Source organism: Oryzias melastigma, linkage group LG3, assembly GCF_002922805.2.
Source record: "Oryzias melastigma strain HK-1 linkage group LG3, ASM292280v2, whole genome shotgun sequence".
NCBI lineage: Eukaryota > Metazoa > Chordata > Actinopteri > Beloniformes > Adrianichthyidae > Oryzias > Oryzias melastigma.
In genome coordinates, this window is record NC_050514.1 from 29,974,727 (window position 1) to 29,995,152 (window position 20,426).

Below are 20,426 nucleotides of genomic sequence, written 5' to 3' on the forward strand. Positions count from 1 at the left end.
AAAAAAAAAAAAAAAAGCAAAACGAAAGAGGTCGGTGAGAAGGGATTAAATATATACTTTCCCTACTTGAACTGGGAGAGCCTTCCCACCACAGAGTCTGGATCCAACAGGAAGTGCGTCTGGTTGATGTTTCCTGTGCGGGTGTCAATGGTCACCACTGGGAAGCCCATCTGGAGAGTCCAGCGGCTCATGATGTCTTTGACAGAGTGAGGAATTTCCAAACCTGGCGTCTTATCCACCGCCTGAGGGGAAAAAATGCAGAGCGGGAGAGGTGTGACGAGTGAAATGACGCTCAGCTGAGCTCAGATTTATGACACCAGCCCAACCTGCTGGAGATGGTTCCACAGGTCTGAGTGGTCTGTGTTGTTGAAGGCAAACGTATTGAGGTAAGACTAAAAGGAAAAAAAAAACATGGAAAGAGCCCCGGAGAGACAGGAATCAAGTTGAGCAGCTTTAAAATCCAATCAATCAAACCAAAAGCAATAATGCTGCTGATAATTTTACTCACACTGAGTCCTACAACAAAGACACCCTCAGTGAGAAACTTCGACAGCATCCTGAGCACTGCAGCTCCCTGAAAACAAACATGTCAGTACCGGCCTGAGATGACTGACAAGGTAAAAAATCAAATCAGAAATGTGTTGGTTTGTCAGGAGGAGACCTTGTTGTAGGAGATGGTGTTAAACATCTCAGTGATCTCTGCAGGAGTGTTGACCTCCTCCTCCCCCCTGGAGAGCGGGTGTGAGGAGGCCAGGGCGTCCACGGCGAACGCTCTCTGCATCTCGTACAGAACGATGTGGTCTTTCTGAAGCCGAGCACACAGGAAACGTCTGTGACGGCCTGAACATCGGACAAACGCAGCTCCTGAAGCCTGTGTGGACTCACCACATTCCACGAGGGCTCGGCGTAGTCCACCCCGAGGTACTCCACGTATGACGCAAAGCCCTCGTTCAGCCACAAGTCGTTCCACCACCGCAGGGTCACCAAGTTTCCAAACCACTAATGAAAAGAGCAAAAACAGCCGAGCCGTGATAAGAAATGGCAGCTCCGTCACAGAAACCGCCTCAGTGACTCATTCATGTCAGAGTAAAAATAAGTCACGATGCAGGAGAAGGATTACTGGAACCACTTTGGTTCACCAGGGGTAATGAAAACACGCCGTGCAGCGTACCATGTGAGCCAGTTCGTGCGAGATGGTCGTTGAAATCCTCTCCTTGTTTCCAGTGGAGGAGAGTTGGGGGTCGAAGAGCAGAGCGGTCTCTCTGTACGTGACCAAACCCCAGTTCTCCATCGCGCCAGCATTGAAATCCGGCAGAGCAATTTGATCTGCAGACAGAGCAGTGACAGGCGTCAAACGATCTGTGAGAGCAGGAAACACACATCTGGCTCGCCCTGTTCTCCTTTAGTTCCTCTGAATCTATAACATACAGACCTTATTTGTATAAAAAGTTGTTTTTTTTTAGGCTGTGACCATTGACTATTTATGAGAACTGGACCGCACGAGTGTGACATCAGCAACAGAAAAGGGCCTACTTCATTTCAGGCACCATTTATTTTAGTGAAAAAGGCCACCATGTTGGAACCAGGCCCTGAGACAGACTGGCGACCTGTCCAGGGTGTACCCCGCCTTCGCCCTTCAGTAGCCGGGATAGGCTCCGGCACCCCGCGACCCCGAAAGGGAAGAAGCGGTCAAGAAAATGGATGGATGGATGGATGGATGTTGGAACCATTGTGCCTTAAGGAAGTAGTCATTGGTCTAAATCGGTCTGAGCCATCATTTCTATTTATTTTATTTATTTATTTTACGTAGGACAGTGCATATTCATCAGTGTTTTAACATAAATATGCCAGAAATAGCACAAAATTTACATCTGTTGTCCTAAGGCAGGTAAAAGAGAAAAACAAGAAAACGTTGAGATTTGACAATAACAGACAAAAGTGAAAACATACAGATTATACCGGATACAATAGCACAAAGTAGACATAAGTGGAGAGAGAGAGAAAAAAAAATTGATGGCGACCATTCACCAATCAGGAGTCAGCTTGTTGGAAGTTCAAATTGTTACCACTTGAAAGTGGGATACTCAAAATCTGTCAATGGTTGGACGTGAGGCCAAGCAGGCTCCACCTACTTTCATTGAGACGTCTGATTGGTCGGTTTATAACTGGAATAACTCGTACTACAAACAAATATTGGCTATTCTGACAAATAGATGTTTATTTCTCAAAAAAAGTCTGCAGAATTTTGGATTCTTGAAACCAGTAGGTACTTCCTGTTTGGAACTCTTGTGGGGGAGGAGTCACTCGGTTCAGTTTTCATATACACTCAGTGGCTGTGACATATATCAAATTTGCTCAACAGCAATTAAAAATGCATAAAATCAGAACAGAAAGTATGAAAAAGTTACAGGAAGTATATTTAATCTACCCATGTGACTGAGATATTTTGCGTGTTCAGGTAGAGTGAAGAAAAATGCAAATGTGTGAGGAAGATAATCGTGATGAAAAATGGATACATAAAACTTATGTGTGCCATTCAAGAGTGTGCAACACATACACAAAATGAGAGTGATTGTGTTAAAAATTAAAAAAGATAAGCATAAGTAAATATATCATCCATGCGGGTGAAACAAAACACAAACATATCTTATCTGCTGCCTTATTTAAGCACAATCCACCATAACTCCACCTTAAAATTCCTCAAATATCTTAGATAACATAACTAAGTAGTAGAATTCATTTTAAAAATATGATTTTTATTTTTTAATCAGGGGGGAAATACATGCAGTCAAGACTCCCTAACTCCCTTTGCACTGTCAGAAACAAATGAATGATTGGGCTAAATTTGGAGAAAGGAGCCAGGACAGATTACTCAAAGAAGCAATTTGACACAATTAAGTAAATGGTGCCAAAAGAAACACAAAAATGAACACATGTTGAACTAAAAGAGCATGCGTGACATGCATCAGGATGGAAGGCTAACAAAGCATTCCTCGGAACATTCCTCTCATTATCCCTGGAACAATGGAGCACAAACTGGCATGTTGTGCTCATTTGGTGATTGTGCTTTCTAATGCTGCTGTGTTTCCAAATGTACATAATGATAAACAACTGGAGTTAAGAAGAAAACACTCGTTTGCATTCACTACACTTGATAAAATATCCAAAAAACAAGTTAAAAAATGAGGAAAGATTTTATTTAAGATAAGTGTCAATGTAATGCCATTCCAGGTATGTTGTTCTAGTAAATTGGCATATGTTTAAAATTAAACGTATTTTGCTCCAAAACAAAGCTCTCTATCTCCAAAGCACTCGGCTGGCTATGTGGCTATTAGCAGAGAAGGACCGACCAACTTTTACCACGCTCAGCCTGTTTCCAGATGTTTATCTGCATCAGTTTAAAGGGTTGGAGGTGGGAGAGGGCGGGCTTTTAAAATAAATCTTTGTTCTTGTTTTGTGTTACTCTATTATAGTGTACAACACGATGAAATGATGTATAAAAGAATTGCATAAATAAAGATTGATTTTATTGGATTTGATTCAAACTGATTTTGATTTCATTTCAGATTTCATTTAATTTCGGATTTGGATTGGATTGTACTGGATTGGATTTCATTTGATTTGATTCGATTTGGTTCAATTCATTTTTATTGGATTCATTGGGGCTACATGGAGACTTTCCCTGTCAAATATGTCATATTTTAAGCACTACACAAAAGTCCACCTACTCCTAGATAATATGTTAAAGTAAGACTAGAATTACACATTTTAAGAACAGTTTATCCTAAGAAATTACTCAAAGTTTCCAGGTTCATTAAATCAAGCAAATAATTGACTTTTATTTTTATTTTATTTTTCTTTTTTTTATACATTGCATTTACCAAGTTTTATTTATAAACAATTTTACACTATAACATCCCTGCACACCTGCATTTTTGCAAACTGAGTTCTAACTCATTTTCTTTTATATCTGCCTCTCATTTGCAGAATTATTATCCTGTTTCTGCTTGTTTTCCTTTTTTTCTGAGCTGCACGAATCTCGTCACAATGTAAATTGTAATGACAATAAATGATTCTGATTCAAGTCTGTTTCCTCAAAAAAGTCAATTCACTGTTCACAAATTAAACTTCACTTAAATTTGTTCTGCAAAGTGAAAACAAACGTGTTTCATTAAAGATATTGCCAAAAATATGATGTTTTAACAATAACTTCAACGTGTATTGCTCCAAAACCAGCTATTATATCTTATTGCAAAGTAAGTAAGTTTGTTTTGTGATATACAAAACACCCACAAAATTTCACCTATTAATTTAATAAAGTTTCTTGGTTATCTTCCTACATTTGATATAAGACAAAACCAACTAAGTAGTAACCTTTCAGTGCGATAAAACATGATTAATCTTGAAAATTTTGTTTAGTCATTTGGAAAACATTCTATTTAAAGCTAAAAAAATGATATTTTAAAGCAGAGGTTTTATTTGTGAACATCAACCTGTCTTGTTTTAGGAAACAGTCTTGCTTGATTAAAACTGGAAAGTTTTATTATAATTTACCTATGATTATTAAGACAAATTTACCTTTAAAATGTGTAATTTCATTTTTATTTTTAGATAATTATGATGTATTGCTTTAAATCTGATATTTTTTTTTTGGGGGGGGAGTATAAACATGTTAAACAGACTTTAAAGATATAAGACTTTTTTAGCTATACCTTCCTATTTTAACACAATATTTTTGAATTACCAGAAAAAATAACTTAAATATGAGTTGGGGTTTTTTTTTTTTTTGCTAATTTCAAGATTGTATTTTTGTCCTGACATGACATGACATCACAACTTATTTTAAGAAATATTAAAAAGACAAATTCTTATAGTTTTGTTGGCAGAAATTTTTACAATTATAAAATTGTACATTTTAAGCTTGTTTTTAGAGGGAAATTTCTTCCAGTGTAGAGTGAAATGAGATATTTCAGCCTGTAATTTAGTGAGTCTTTGTGTCATTACAGCTCATTTTTTCATGATCTTCCCTATCTAGCTTTTTTTTAATAGTTTTGGGGTTACGTTTAAGGACTCACCTAACTTGGAGAGAGGATAGGGAGAGTTGTAGTACTTCTGGTAGAAGCGCAGGATGGGCTCGGTCACATTGAGAGCGTAGACGCCGTGACCTCGTTCAATGGCTTCTCTCTGAGCCCAAATTCGAACCTGAAATAAGTTTAGAGTTTGAGTGAACTGGAAAATGAAACGTTCTTGTTTCGGATGAATTCTCTCGAGGCTTAGTGATGTCCACCCATACGGAGAGTTGACCCATCATGGGTGCTGCATGGTTTTGGGATGCCCATGGAGGATGGGCCCCAATTTGTTGTTTTGAGTTTAGTCCCACTCTTTAGTGTTTGGTTTCTTTTTCCCATATTGTGTGAAAACGTGATATCCACCTGTAAGACCAGTTGTGACTAATGTAGGGGTGTCAATGCTCTACATGTTTTGCGACCAACCTCTTATCGAAGCTTCTTATTGGCTAAACACACCTGATACAGGTAATCAGCTGCATGTGAGACAAGATTTCTGGAAAACTAGCAGGAGGTCGACCCTCGAGGCCTGGAGTCTGACACCTCTGATAAGGTTTTAAGTCTTGTAAATTTATAAAAAAATGAATATATAGAAAATTCTCACCAACAAATCACTTTGGTTGAACTGATTGTAGGAAAAATCGGTGACGATAAAAGCCAGCAGGTACGTGGACATTCTCTTGGTGGGTTCAAAAGCAGTAACTCTGACAGGCGTCTTCTCAATGACAGAGTCTCTAGAATCTGGAGAAACACAGGAAGCCGATAAAAGCTGATTTATATTCAGTAAATACCTGCAGGATGGGCTCTCTTTTGGTTTAGGGCGTACATATTTGCTGGCCGTTGGAAAGAGCTGTGGTATCTCTGCTGTGGATGATGGTGACGTTGAAGACGGCTTTCATGGCTGGTTCATCGAAGCACGGAAAAGCTTTCCTGGCGTACGTCGCCTGCATCTGAGAGGTGGCAATGACTCTGTGAGACAGCACAGAACAGAACTCAACCTGGAGGATTACCATGAAGCAGAAACTCTCAGTTATGGAGAGAAAATAGTCTCACCCCATTTGCTGAATTTACTAATTCTTGATTTGTAACTCATACAATACATGTCGTGTGTAACTGTGTGTACTTGCAATTGTGAATTCACATGTAACTTGAATATAAAAATACAAAAAATAAAATAAATAATTAAAGCCACAGTTGGCGCTACCCGCCCTCGCCACCAGGCCCAACGGCACAATTTTTTTTGTTAAAAAATGTTTGAGAAACTTTTGCGAGCTCACCACGAGCATGCCATTCAGAATCTACAATTTATTTGCACTTTTTTTGCTCAATTGCTTCCCAATGATGGCCGAGAAGTTATGAAAGATCTTTAAAAATCCCTAGGATGAGTTTCTATTTGTGCTCTGTACCAAAGGTGTTTTGTTTTTGTTTGTTTTTGTTTTTTTGGAACATTTAAGATGGGAAGATTGATTAAACTCCAGGGGTGGTTGTAGACTCAAGCATGTAAGTGAAATTTTGTGAAAATTGATTAAACAAAAGTTCATATCGTGAAAAATGTAAAAATCTAACATTTTGCCACAAAATGTTTGCCAAGCTACAGGTTGTGTGCCCATCCCCACAATAATTTCAAAACTTCCTTTAGATATTCCTGGTTTGGTTTTGTGAATTCAGAACTCAGATTTTATTTATTTTTTTTTTTTTCGGAAGCCCCATGAAGGATTTTTGCCCCGTTCTATTTTTTTACGGTTTCTCCCATATGATGTCATCATTTATAAGAGAGGTTTGTCCCTAATGCCCAGAATTCATCTTCATTTGGTACTAGATATGCTCACATTTTGGTGAGCTTTCAATGATGTGGCAAGTGCCAAATCCTTGCTTTAATGAAGAAATCTGTCATTTTTTTAGCCGAGTCAACAGAATTTTTAGCGATGGATTTTTATTTCCCTCGCCTACAATTCTAGTTTTGACATATCGTATGTTATATCGTTTGTTCAGCTTGAGCCAAATAATTTATGTGTAGGCGAAATTCAGATAAAAAATGTGCGAGCTAGCCAAGATTGCAACAATTGTGAAGTCGCCATGTGCACGCCATTCAATGTACAGCTTCTAATACAAACATGTTTTCCACAATAGCTTCCAAACGATGCTGGAGAAGTTAGGAGACGATCAATGAAATCTTTATTTGTAACTGGTACTTAAAATTATAGATGGCGGCCTCTTCCCAAGGTCAAAGGTTAAAGAAACTTCTGTCCAGGGATCCACCCTGGATAGTTCCCCAGCCCATCACAGAGCTCATTGAGCTGGATGGATGGCTATGCTGGCCAGCCGCCCGGTGGATAGCTTTTCCCGCTCTGCCCTCCCGCCGGCGATTAGCTGCCCGGCAGCTCAGAGAGCCGCCGCGAGTGCCGTTGTAGCGCACGGATCACTCTAGCTTCATGGGTTTATGATGTTTCTTATTTTCATGAAGACAATAATAAAAAGATCCCCCAGTTTTATTATTATGTCCCCCCCCTCTTGGGTTAATGCCCAAACTGCGCCACAGACAGACGGAAGTAACGTTCAAAACGGCCCTCAGGTGCAGCTCTCGCTGCACGAGTGAAGCACACAGAACCCGGAGAGACTCTGAAAGATCTGGTGAAAGCAAACAGTGATGTGCTTGCCGGTGGCTTTGTAAAGTTCCCCAAAACATATAAAGTACTCGCTCAACATCGTCCATAATGAGGCAACAAATGAATCCCAGAACAACTTCTGCTCCACAGCAGGCTCGTCAAGGCGTTGAGCCGTAAATTTGACAGGCGTCAAAGCAGAGGCGCGGACGCGAATTTGACGCCTCGGCAGCGTTTGGTGTGAAAGCAGCAAAACAGCATTTAAATTCATCATTTACTCACAAATCTGGAGACAAGAAAGGAGTCTTACAACTACTTATGCCCTTGTAACTCTGATACGTGCGTAAATTCAGTTTTGTGTGTGCGTATCAGGTAATTGTTGTGTACTAATTAAGGATTATTTGGAGCTGTTTTGAATTTGTAGTTGGTTGTAATTTGAACTTGTGCGTGGGTAAATGGCATTTTGTATTTTTTTGCATTTTGTAAGTTTTTAATATTCAAATGTAAATGTGAATACACAATTGCAAGTACACACAGCTGCACGCAAAATGTATTGTATGAGTTACAAATCAAGAACTACTCACACAAATCAGGTGAGACTATTTTCACTCCATACACAGTCAGACTGAGGAATGAACTCTTACTTCTTCACGCCGTTCTCCGTGTATTCACTCCTGTAGAATCCTTCCAGGTCATCAGCCAGCTCTCCTCTGAATTCAGTCTGAAGGATGTAGGACGCTCCCGCGGTCAGTCTGCCGCGCAGCTGGACAACCAGAAACTCCGTCCTCTCCACCAACCAAGTCCTCTGGATGTCAGGAACAGCGGCTCCATCCAGGCCGCTCAGCTCAGCGAGGTGTCCACGGACGCTGGTGAGGTTCAGCTTGTTGCAGTGGAGGATGATGAGGTCTGTGGCCATTGCACACCTGAAGACCACCGCCGACCGTCCCGTGAAGGCGTAAACGCCATCAGCGCCGGGCTCCAGCCGGGGCCACAGCGTGATGTTATAGGAGACGGGGGTGAGGGAGGTTGGAAGTCTGTAGTGATCCCACGGGTCCTTTGGGATGAAGGGGGTGGTGGGAGGCAAAGGCGTGCCGGTGTCCGCCACCCCCCCTCCGTGGTTACTCAGATTCTTGGTCTTTTCGCTGTTGTAGGCGATGGATAGAGCTACTATCGTAATCAGTGCGGTGGCTGCCAGCGCAAGAATGGCGAGGCCAACATTTTTACTGACATAGTAGACTTTTCCCATGAGTGACTGAGGAGGTTAGAGCTGAGGGGGGGGGTCTCTGTTTGTCCAGCAAAGCCAGGTTCTTCTCAGTGAACGTCTGAGCTAATAACAAAAACACTTTTTTACATCCAGTCATTTTCCTGCTGCTGATAAACAAACCAATCCATCCCTCATTTTCAGAAACAATCATTCAAGCCTTTTTATGGAAAGATGTTTTTCAGTCAGAATTTTACACAACTACGGTGGCCCTGAAGTAAAAATCACATCAACAAATCACTCAGCACAAAACATTTGAAAGATAACAACAATTAACAGTGTTTTTAACAGTGTTTTTGTTCTTTCACATTCTTTAATTTTTCAATTGTTAACGCGATCAACATAATTCCAGCAGATTTTGAAGGAGAAGAGCAGCTCGCGCCGCTTCGATTGTGGCGCCGAGGTAGGGCAATCTTTTTCTCAAAACTACTTGTTTCACAATTTTTTATTATTATTATTTTTTGTTGCTGAAATTTGGTTTTGTTTTTTCAAATAATGTCTTATAATTTGTTTTGCTTTTAAGATTGTCGTTATGATCTTTAATTTTTTTTTTTACATTGAGTGACTTGTTGGCGGGATTTGCACTTCAGGGCCACCGTACATAACATTAAAATAAATTAACAAAATAAATGAAAAACTGATTATCATTTATTTGCTATTAACAAGCATAAAAGCCCCAAACTTATTTTTAAAAGCAGTTTTAGTCAACAAAAAAAGAAAAAGAACATTAAGTGTCAGGTTTTTCAATGTAAAAATTAAGCTAAAACATCATAACACCCAATTTCTCCACATTACATCAAAGTATAACTGCAGTGAATTATAGAAAAAAAGTGATGAAAGGGAAGAGATTACTTTTTAGTAGCCTCTATGCATGCTTTAATCTTTTAAAGAAACATATTTGCAGGATAAGCTGTAGAGGATTTGACTAATAATCTTTTTGCAAAAGCCAAACAGCTCATTTATCTCGTTATTTTGAGCTTTCAATCAGCCACGTGATTTAGATAGAACATAAGTAATTTAATGTCCTGCAAAATTTATAGATCATTTCATTGTTCCTGTCCTCAAATTTGTTATTTATCTTATTGAGTACAATCTTCTTTTGTTCGGAAAAGGATTTAGCTCAACAAAAAGAAAAAATAGCAAGATTAACAACATTTGATAAAGCATCAATGACAAAAATTTTGTTTATACGGAGAATTAGTTTACTATCAGCGCGCTGAACCAAACCAATGTCTCTCTTAGGGAACAGAGTGGCTCGAAGTAATACAAATTTCTCCTTTTAGTTCTCTCAAGTGACGTCCCCCAGAGTGGATGAGTTGTGTTTGAACTCTGCTGCAAATGCAGTCTGGTTCTAATGGGTTTATTAGAAGTGTAATGTGAGCTGCAGTGGTGCAGAAAAACATGAGGGAGGGGTCAAAAGGTCAATCGTTGTTCACTAAAAATATATATACACAAAAAAAACACTTTTTCAGTCTATTCTACAACAATCATACTTTTTTTTCCGTTGAATGATCAGTTTTTATTAAAAACACTGTTTTGATCCTATGTTGTTTTTAATTCAAAAAGTTGGTTTTCATTCCAGTTTTTATAACTCAATTATTAATGACATGCTGGTCATTTTGACCCAACGTTAAGTTAAAAAATAACCCAATTAGGGTCATTTATAACCCAGCTTTTTTTATTTTTTAGGTGCATCCATTGACGGTATATAAGAACTGGACAGACCGACCCCTCTGTCTCACACTCCAAAACAGGAATTATCTGCCAAAATCCCACAACTTCTATTGAGAAATAAAGAGTTGTTTAAAATGTGATTGACAAATTTCACGAAGCCCCCGTTCAAATGGTAGGGGAGTGAACTTCCAATGAGCTCACTACTGATTGGCAAGAATGGTTGTCATAGAAACGATGACTCTGATCCACTCAGATCAATTGCTGCGCGTGGTCTGGCTCCAAAATGGCAGCATACATATCGTGAAAATCTGGTGACTGAATTGGCTTCATTTCATACAGTCTGGAAGCAAGTCCTTTTCTATTGGTGATGGTCCAGTTCTTTACTACAGTCAATGGATGCAACTGAAGAATTGAGCCGTTCCAAAAAGATCAAACTTAAGGCCAATGGAGGCGTCAGAAAAAGGCCACAAAGTGGACATTCCAAGAATATGAGACCATCTTCTTATTATTAACATTTGGGAACCACATTAGCAAACTTTTGCAGATCAGCAGCCAAGATTTTTAATAAATAGAATCCAGAGTAAAAAGTATGACAACAATCTCCATAAATACTGCCAGAACTGCTGTTTACTATTAGCTCATACTGTGATAAATGATTCCAGGGCTCTAAATTTACTTCCTTGGTTACTAGCCGGGGTGGCTGGTAACATCCAAAGTCTATCAGCCCAATTAGATTTCTACTAGCCAAACATTTCTCTGGAAAAATAATTTGTGTACTTGAAAGGAAAACAATTATTTCCCTCAAAGTCATAGTTGTGAGTTTGAGCCTCCAGTCAGAGAAAATGAACAATCCCTCACCTGCCAAAGTTGCAAGTGAAATCATTTTTCTGTCCGCAAAATTGAAGTTTTGCCCGCATTTGGCTGTTTGGCGGGGGTTAATTTAGAGCTCTGATTGATTCTTTCCACAACAACAATGCTGCAAACTCAGAGTTTGCAGAAGCTGCAGACAACAGTGCAGTTACGCTGCTATATGCTATTATGTTGCTATAATTACATGTTTTCATGTAGGTAATAACATGGAATAACACTGTTGTTGGAGCAAAAACACGTCAGGTTGGAGGTTTTCTCACTGCAGTAAATCAACCAGCAGAGATTTTGCAGACAGTAGAGATCTGAACTCTATAATCAAACACCTGCCCTCACTCACAAAGTGGGTTTATCCGAACTCCTTTCGAAATTAAGAGTAGGAGAAAATGGATCTAACTGCCTGCAATCCTCACCCAAACCTCATGAAACATGGGTAAATTTATCCTGAGAAAGGTGTTTGTACCAAAGGTCCCAAATGGCTCCTTTAAAAAATGTTAAATAGCAAATATCATGTAGTGGCATTGAACAACTGCTGCCAAAAGAATCAGCTGTTTGACTTTGGCAAAGAAGATTTAAATGGTTTTGATATGCTGCTCATTTTACAAAGTTCCTCACAAATATGGCACAATTTGTAAGAAAAATAAGATTTATTAATAAGCATCATTATTACAGCAAATAAATAGTATATTAAGACAGTAATTACTTTACTTTTTGACCAAAGTCTGGATAGTTTTTACCATTTCATGTTACAAGTCCTTGCAAAATTAGTCAATAGTTTAGTCAACAGAGCACAAAACAGAAGTAAATGTGTTAAAATGGGTTATTGAATCATGTTTTTGGTTAGAGCGAATGTTCACTGAAATGTTCTCATCACGTCATGGTTATTTTGAAGAACAGGATTCTAGCCGATTCTGAAGCAGAGAAAAATGACACTTTTCTCTGCTTCAGAATCGGCTGGAAATATGTTGATCGTGTTATTGGTTGAAAAGTTATGCTACGTCAAAGAGTGTGTGTTGTTTAAGCCCTGGTGGGGACGTCTCAGGTGGTAAAGGGTTCAAAATAAAATATCAAATGACAAACGGCTCAAAAAAAAATAAAAAAAAATTGCAGCAACTCTTCAGCTACAATTCAACCTAATAGTCTAATATCTGCAGAAATTGGAATTGAAAATATTATAAACTGTATATAACTGTGCTCTGTAACCTGCGCTAGCATAGCCAGCAGCTACACTTCATCAACTAACTGCATCATTCATTCTTTGACTTTATATTTCACCAGCTTCTGCAGCTCAGGAGTCAAAAGGTTTTGCTTATTCTTTGTCAGAAGACTATAATGACTATTAGACTTTTTGTCTATAATAATGTGCATGACTCCATCATCTGCCCAGCAACAGAGCTTGTTTTTATGCTGCATAAAATTCGCTTCCGCGCTCACTGTACCCGGCTCCCTCCGCGGACACCGCCCCGCGAGAGACCCAACCCCCAACAGGGTGATCTAGATGGGGGGAGCGGAAGGGGCGAAAGTTCGGCCAATTTATATACCTGTCACACAATACGGCAATCATGAATGAACCGTGTGATTATTGGGCTGTTTATATGTGATTCATTAGTTATTCGTGCGTCAACTATGTAATTTCAATATAATATTTGCGCCTTATACGCGATAGAAAAGTCATACATCTGTGATACATCCATGAAAAGTCTGTTAACATACCTGGAATAGTCGTGGAAAGACAAATGTTTATGGATACATTTAATGAAAATCACGCACAATAGCTTAAGATGTACCTAATATTTCCATATAAACTACGCAAACGACGCATGAACTGCGTAATTCTTATTTGAACAATTAAAAATCAAATTAACATAGAGACCCATTGGTAGAGACCCTCAACGGACGTCTGCGGACATCGACAAATGACGAACACAATAAACATTTATGAATCAGGTATATAAGCGATGTATCACAAAAGACCAAAGTGACATACATAGACAATGCGCATATTGTACATAGCGGCAGTGTAACACGGCCTTGAGTAGGGAGGGAGTTCAGCCAAAATCTAGTTTTTTGCAGAGAATTTTAGGAATTTTCCGGGACACTGGATTTTGGAATTGTAGACTTGTACACCTTGAAAAACTGCTAATGTCCTAAATAGTGAGCTGAGTAGTAAGGGAAGTTAGACAATGTCATTTACTAGGAAAACCCACATAAACTAAACGTTTTTAATCAGTATATACATATTTTAATATTTAATCAATGAAACTTAGAATCTAGAATCCTGTGGATTAAATTGACTGTTTTCGTCATGAAGCTCAGCAGCACAGAGAGATTTATGATATGAAAACTATGACTTAACAGGAATTCCTGGGCTATCCTCTTTCCATCTGTTATTGCTTTTCCTTTCCTTTTTTATAGGAGATGTATTTTATTACAAGGAAAAGTTGATGCTTGTATGTTTTGGTTTGTGTTTCAAGTTTGATCCGAAATATTAAAGCATTAGCAGTGGTGGCTTTTAATTTGTATTAAATGTGTACTTTTGGGAAGTTGTGCTGCTACTCTAAACTAAAAAAAAAAAAAAAAAAAACATTTAACCTATAAAAAAATTATTTGTTTCAATAGTTTCTCTGCAGCATTTTTTTCTTGATCATAAAACTTGAAGGAAAAAATGACAAAGAAGAAAAATAAACCCTCGCTATCCAAAGATGCTGAAGGAACTCAAAGAAGGAGTAGATACTTTAACCTTTAACCTTTCCAGAGCTGAAAGCAAGACTGGATATCAGAGAGGATGACTATGCAGGGATTTACGTGTTTGCTTTGGAGCCAGAATCAAGTCTAATTTACAGTGATAGCAGTTCATTCAATGCTTCTACCATTACAACTTCATTAGCATCAAGCTAAAAGGAGACTACAGTAAATTATGTTAGGGAATGACAATGATGTCGTGCATGCCTCAGGAGAGAAATGTTTGCAGCAACACCATAACTCTGTCCCTGCAGAGGTTTGTGTTTTGGCTTAAGGTCCATATTTTGGGATTTTTTTAATGCAGGGCGGAACAACAGGAAGAGGATCTGAAGAATGCCTCCATGTAAAGACAGAATTTCTAAAAGAGGAATAAACCAGACATAAATTCCAAACCTACCACTACAAAAACTGAATCTTGAGAAAGTAAAAAGTTCCTCAATTCAAGAAAAATATTCTTTTTGAGGTTTTTTAACAACAAAATATTAGTTTAGAGGATTTTTTTTACTCCTTAAAAAATAACCCCATTGGCAGTTTTTTAAGACTTTTTCTTTCTAATTATAAAAACTTATTCCTATGTATTTCTTTATGCAGTGTGATTTGTGGCAAACATTAAGGAGGCTCTGTATCTGATTGTTAAGACTCAATCGTCATGTATTTACTAGTATTCACAAACAGCTTCTGTTTTTAAGGTTACTCTGTCATCTTAGTCGAGTAATTTGTCAAAATCTGGTGAGACCAACATGTTTTTGTTGCTTCTTGTTCACATTCAGAAACAGAAAAAAATTGAAAATAAAAAGTCCCGCTCCGATCATTTTTTGATCTGTTGTAAAAACGTTTCCAGCGGACTGTTAATTATTATCGCCAATAATTTCCAGATTCTATTTGTTTCTCCAGAGCCTGGATCGATTCGATTCTAATTTTTTTTCTATTCTATTCAATTAAATATAGACTTAACCCGGTTTATACATTTAGAGATATTTGTTTAGAAATACATTCTTAATCCATCTTTATGTTTTGAGGTTTTCATATTAATCTGATACAGTTCACATAGTGTAAAATGTATCAGTGAAATTATAATGAGATTGTTGATAGCATACAGTGTGACATGGATTCTAAAATGGAGAAGCTCCAACAATTGTTCTGTCTCTCCTGGAGGTCCTTTCAGTTTGACCACTAGGTGGCGATCGGACTATAACATTACTCGTTATTCCAGAAGAAAAAGAAAGTATGAGCAAAAAACAATGCTTTAGACCACAAATGGTTGCTTTAAAAAATGTTTCCTTAAAAGAGTTCATATTATAAAGAAATTCATTTAGTCAGCAATGTATGTTTATGTATGTGTTAGCATTTTCCGTCCTATGGGAAATCACATTATACGTTAGCATCAAGCTAGCAGACTTTAGCATAACGGATTAGACCAATCTCTACTTTTATGGATTGATTATTGATCGATTAAGCTTAGATTGATTCAGATGGATTTCATCAACCCAGCCCTAGATTTTAGCAAAAAATGTAAAAATCTGTCATATTCTAGGACATAATTTCTGCAGAGCGGAAGGAATTAATTAGAAATTCGCTGTTGTGGACAGAACTATAGAAGAAAGTATCTGCTGATATCCCAGCATCCCTTTGTTTGTCAATGCTTTACACTCTCTCCTGCTAGCTTACAGCCCCTCAAAAATCAAACCTAAAAGTAGCGGAGCGACAAAGACAGCAAACAACATTGTAGTTATCCAGTCGTACAGTTCTGAGCGAGACACCAACTCAGATGAGGAAAACATAGACGTAAATGGATCTGTTTGTCTACAAGTGGGTGCTTCAGAACAGAGTTTGTGGCTCATCCACCATATTTTTCGACGACACATTTTTTCATCTGCTCCTGATTCACAACGATTTGAATACTCAGAAATAGAATTTTAGGATAAATTTTGTCCATCATCAGAAAAATGCCTCAAAAACATGTTAAAAAACATAATTTTTATCAGATGCCTCTGCTTTCATTTTTACATCACCACTGCATTCCTATCTGCAGTGCTAATGTACCCAGAAAGGCTGTGAAAAATTTTTGTTTTTCTTTCTAAGCCTTTTAGACAGTTTTATAGAAGTGTTTACCTTTTTGTCTAACAGGTTTTAGGAGCTCCTCTGACTCTCTCCTCAACAGACAGATACACATCTATGAGCTCAGAGGACATCCTATTGAATTACATTCATTTCCTGAGTTCAAACTTGTCAAACATGAGTTCCGACTTGCAGTAAAAGTTAAAAACCTAAAGGGTTGATTATTTACAACCTAAGACAATTGTTTTTTTAGCACACAAGGAAGAGGTGATGGAGCTTTATAAACAGCCTGAACATGAGTGACACCTGAACCCGCAGAGACACCCACGCCCAGTTGGGTCAGTGTTATGTTAACATCTGGAACTGATGTTTCTGAATGTGATTATCTGTGTTTTCCATCTGTGATTCATACTGATCGGTTTCCATACAGCCACAGAGTGCAGTTATAGTTCAAAAATAAACTACAGATGTAATCTACACCTTTTGTTCTTCACATAAGTTGTTTTAACATGTTGCAACAGAAGCCTGGGATTACAAAAACTTGTGCTATCCTTGGCATGTTTACATTAAAAGTAGGGTCATCTGGACCCCTCAAGACAACTTTTTTTTCAACAATATTTGATTTTCATTGGTGTTTGTGGCAGACATGAAATCCTGTCCATCTTCATCCACATTTGTCATGGAATGGATAACACGCCAATGGGTCATCTGGACCCCATAAGATGGCACAAGGGTTAAATTCTAAGCTGAAAAAAACTTTTAAAAGTTAGGTTTTTTTTTTTGCTTTTTAAAAACCCACTTTTTTAACTTGGATTTTAACACAGTAAAAGGGCTTTTATTTATTTTATTCCACTGCTTAGGAAATTATTCAATTTTATTGATTATAAAATTACTTTTTTGACATTATAAATGTAACAGGGTAACTTTTAGACCAATTTAGAACAATAAATTGCAAATTTATCATCATCGCGACAGGAGTCTTGGCGATACGCGTTTCGCCAAAACATCACAAACTGCAATAAATTGTTGCCTTAAGTGTTTACACACCTTGAAGTTTTCAATTAATCAAATTAGGCCCTAAATACTACGTTCACACCTGGCTCGGAAACACAGGTTCTACAGACAACTTCCAATGAAAATTTATGTAAAAGCACATGTATGCATTGGAATGTAAGTTTAAGTCCATTTTCAGAGAATCAACTTCTCTATCTTCCAGTACACGAGGGTTGATAATGGTTTCAAGTCCCTGTTTTTATCAGCTTCTCGAAGCCTTCAGCCGGGGCTCGGCTCCTATTTCTTGATAAGGAGTTGTACACAACGTCCAGCAGTTAAAACAAGCAGATAGAAAAGTTAAAATCACTCGGAGCAAATGTGTGATAAATGTATATACAACTCCATCAATTTGATTCTTCAAGCAACAAATCAAACTCTACTTAACTGTATTGATAATTCTTTTATTTATTGAATTAAATTATTAGTTTTTCTTAGGCTAATTTAGAGTTTAGCTTCCATTTTAGCAATTAGGAGTGTAGCTCATATCTAAATAACAGTGAATATTTTAGCTAAATTGGCATGTATTGGAGATTTATAAGCAATTCTACTACAATTTTTTTTTTTTTAGAAATGTAGCTAAAATTCAGCGCTCTTTCATAGATCTTTAACAAAATTTCCAGTCTTTCAACAAATTTGACATCTTGCAAATAGGTCTTGTCAGCAAAAAGCTTCAGCTTCAATGGGTCAAGAGTTGAAAGAAAATGTGCAGCTTAGCCTCCAATTTTGACGGTTACGTTTTTAATAGTTTTGCACAAGCTGGAACATCTGTCCAGCTTGAAAGTTTATTCATGACTTTCCCTTTACAACCGACCCTTCAAAAGAAAACCCAAACAGAAAGTGGTCGACTTTGAGACGTCTATTTTAAGAAAGAATTTGTTCCAGATTTTCTAAGTGATCTCTAATGTGTGTTTGGCACACAACGGGATCCTGGGACTTGGATTTAAAACAGCCCAAACCCCCCCCAGGAGTATTCCCAGAGTTCTTGGATAGTCTCATGAGAATTTCATTCAGTTTGTTTCTGGCGACGTAGGAGGTAAACTTGTGGTTCAGCTTGTCAGATTCTTGTGGTTTTTTAGCTTTAGACTTCCAGTTGCACACAGGAAACTTTGTTCCAAACCTTGCAGATAATTCATGATTCATTAGACGTTTCCAACAAAATCATGTTTTCATGCAGCAATAATAACCTTATGAGTCACACATTTATCGTATTACAGTTAAAGTAAGGAGCAAATCCCACTTAAAACTAGATCTCTGTTGTGCAGAATTGTGCAATTCAAATAACTCAATACATTCAATGCAATAACCAGAAATATTGACTTAACACTCGTGTCCAAACCAACACAATGAAACATTTCCTCTCAACTATAGACAAATAAGCCACAATCAGCTGATAGATATGCAGAAAACCCAACGGTGAAATCCGAACATGACCTTTCCCCCAATTTTAGGCTTGTAAATTCTTGTTTTTTGCTAATTTACATTCAAACACTTCAGGAAAAATTGGGTTTCCATCTATTTTAAAGAAGACTTTCCCTATTAAATGTAAATTAACTCCCCTAGAGGTAAATGATCTGTCTTAAGGAACCAACTTTGATGTCATTTGTAAACATCAATTAAAAAAAGAAGCTTTGTACTGAAGCCCACATCAGGAAAACATTCAAAGCTGCACATTATGTTTACCACATAGTGGAAGCTATTAAAAAAAGGCACCCATGGCAGTGAAAGCAGGCACAGCTTAAGTGAATCCAAGTGTGTTGTAAAGTGTGTCATACCAGTCTCCGAACGCCTGAAACTTCCACGCTAGAGGAGCTGCAGAGATGTGATCCCTTCGCATCTGTGAGGCGGCGAGTGGGAGGTGAGGAGCGCTCGCAGGTTTTCCTGGGAACTCAGGGGAGGGAACAACTTCCTCAGCCGAAAAAAAAAAAAATCCCTAAATTAGCAGCAAGAGGGACCAAAAGAATGCGGCTGAATCAACAAGACCAAAAAGTTCATTGTGGTTGAGCAAAAACCGTCGGAGGTACAGAATGTTCTGCTGGTTTCATGTGATACCAGATGACCTCGGCTTACCTGCTGATATCAAGACAGCACAAAAATTAGATTTTTTTTTTATTATTTATGACTTCATTTATTTTGCCAAGAAATGCTTACAGACCGAGATAAGAATCAACTTTGACATGTTAAAACACGACAACAAAATACACAAAAATAGAACTTTACAAAAGCATTTCAGCTGTCGGCACGGAGCACAGCTTCACTCAGGGGAAACATTCGGCCTTCAAACTGACTCCCAACATGAAATATATTCCAGACGAGGGGAAAAAAAAAATCATAAATCACAACAAAAAAAAAAACAAATGTGCTTGAGCAATTAGAAAAAAGTCTCTGACGCCTTCCAGCCAACCTGCTGTGGCAGATGGAGGAGCTGGGACGTTAATTGAAAAGATGATTTTGATGCTTCTCCGTGTGCAGCAGACGCGAGCGGAATGAAGGGGGGTGACGAGGATGCTCCTCAGAACGGGGAGAGGCTGGGAACTTTTATGTTGATGTCCCCGATGTTGATGTTGCGGGGAATCTCGGGAAGGTTCATGTTCTTCACGGCGGAAACGGCGCGAGCAGGCGCCGCGGATAGACCTCCCTGTGCGGGGAGAAAGAAGAAGAACACCTTTGAAAACGGTAGACATATGAAGTTCATGAAGATGACTCACCAAGATGTTTAACGCGTTTAAGCACTCAGTATTTCTTTCCCTTTGCTCCCCCAGTGGCGAAATGGCGCATTGCGGCCATTTCTTTACAATTTTTTTATTAAAAAACGTTCCCAGTTGTTGTAATTTTGATTATGAAGTTTTAACCAAAATCCCACAACCAAAATGTCTCAAAAAGCCATTTTTCATGTTGATCTGAAGCCTCTGTTTCCAAAATCTCCTCTGAGGGGGCGTGGCCCTTGGAGCTGAGCTGAGTAGCCCCGCCCTTGATCATGCTCTAGCTGATTGTGATAACTCTGTCACTGCTGCTACATAAAAACGTCAAGCAGCCGTATGGTTCTGATCCGGATGTCAGCTGGGACGAGGAAGTGAAGATCTTCATGGACAGAACTTCCTCCAA

General features: G+C 38.4%; 2 protein-coding genes and 1 long non-coding RNA gene across 3 annotated transcripts in view; 1 reads left to right on the forward strand and 2 right to left on the reverse strand.

Moving 5' to 3' along the window:
• LOC112161285 (aminopeptidase N) overlaps positions 1–9,121 on the reverse strand; it is a 13,680-nt gene extending 4,559 nt beyond the window's left edge. Inside the window, exons 1-10 of the mRNA XM_024296372.2 lie at positions 8,314–9,121; positions 5,893–6,035; positions 5,671–5,807; positions 5,076–5,202; positions 1,172–1,326; positions 886–999; positions 662–805; positions 509–574; positions 327–392; positions 67–242 (exon numbers count right to left, since the gene is read on the reverse strand). Of these exons, the coding sequence (XP_024152140.1) occupies positions 67–242; positions 327–392; positions 509–574; positions 662–805; positions 886–999; positions 1,172–1,326; positions 5,076–5,202; positions 5,671–5,807; positions 5,893–6,035; positions 8,314–8,915 (1,730 nt within the window). The 5' untranslated portion in view covers positions 8,916–9,121. The remainder of the gene's footprint in view (positions 1–66; positions 243–326; positions 393–508; positions 575–661; positions 806–885; positions 1,000–1,171; positions 1,327–5,075; positions 5,203–5,670; positions 5,808–5,892; positions 6,036–8,313) is intronic.
• Positions 9,122–9,201: 80 nt separating this feature from the next.
• The window catches only part of LOC112161288, a 20,192-nt gene continuing 8,967 nt past the window's right edge, over positions 9,202–20,426 (forward strand). Inside the window, exon 1 of the long non-coding RNA XR_004947648.1 lies at positions 9,202–9,333. This is a non-coding gene — a long non-coding RNA (uncharacterized LOC112161288). The remainder of the gene's footprint in view (positions 9,334–20,426) is intronic.
• ap3s2 (adaptor related protein complex 3 subunit sigma 2) overlaps positions 19,423–20,426 on the reverse strand; it is a 7,332-nt gene continuing 6,328 nt past the window's right edge. Inside the window, exon 6 of the mRNA XM_024296375.2 lies at positions 19,423–19,959. Within this exon, the coding sequence (XP_024152143.1) occupies positions 19,834–19,959 (126 nt within the window). The 3' untranslated portion in view covers positions 19,423–19,833. The remainder of the gene's footprint in view (positions 19,960–20,426) is intronic.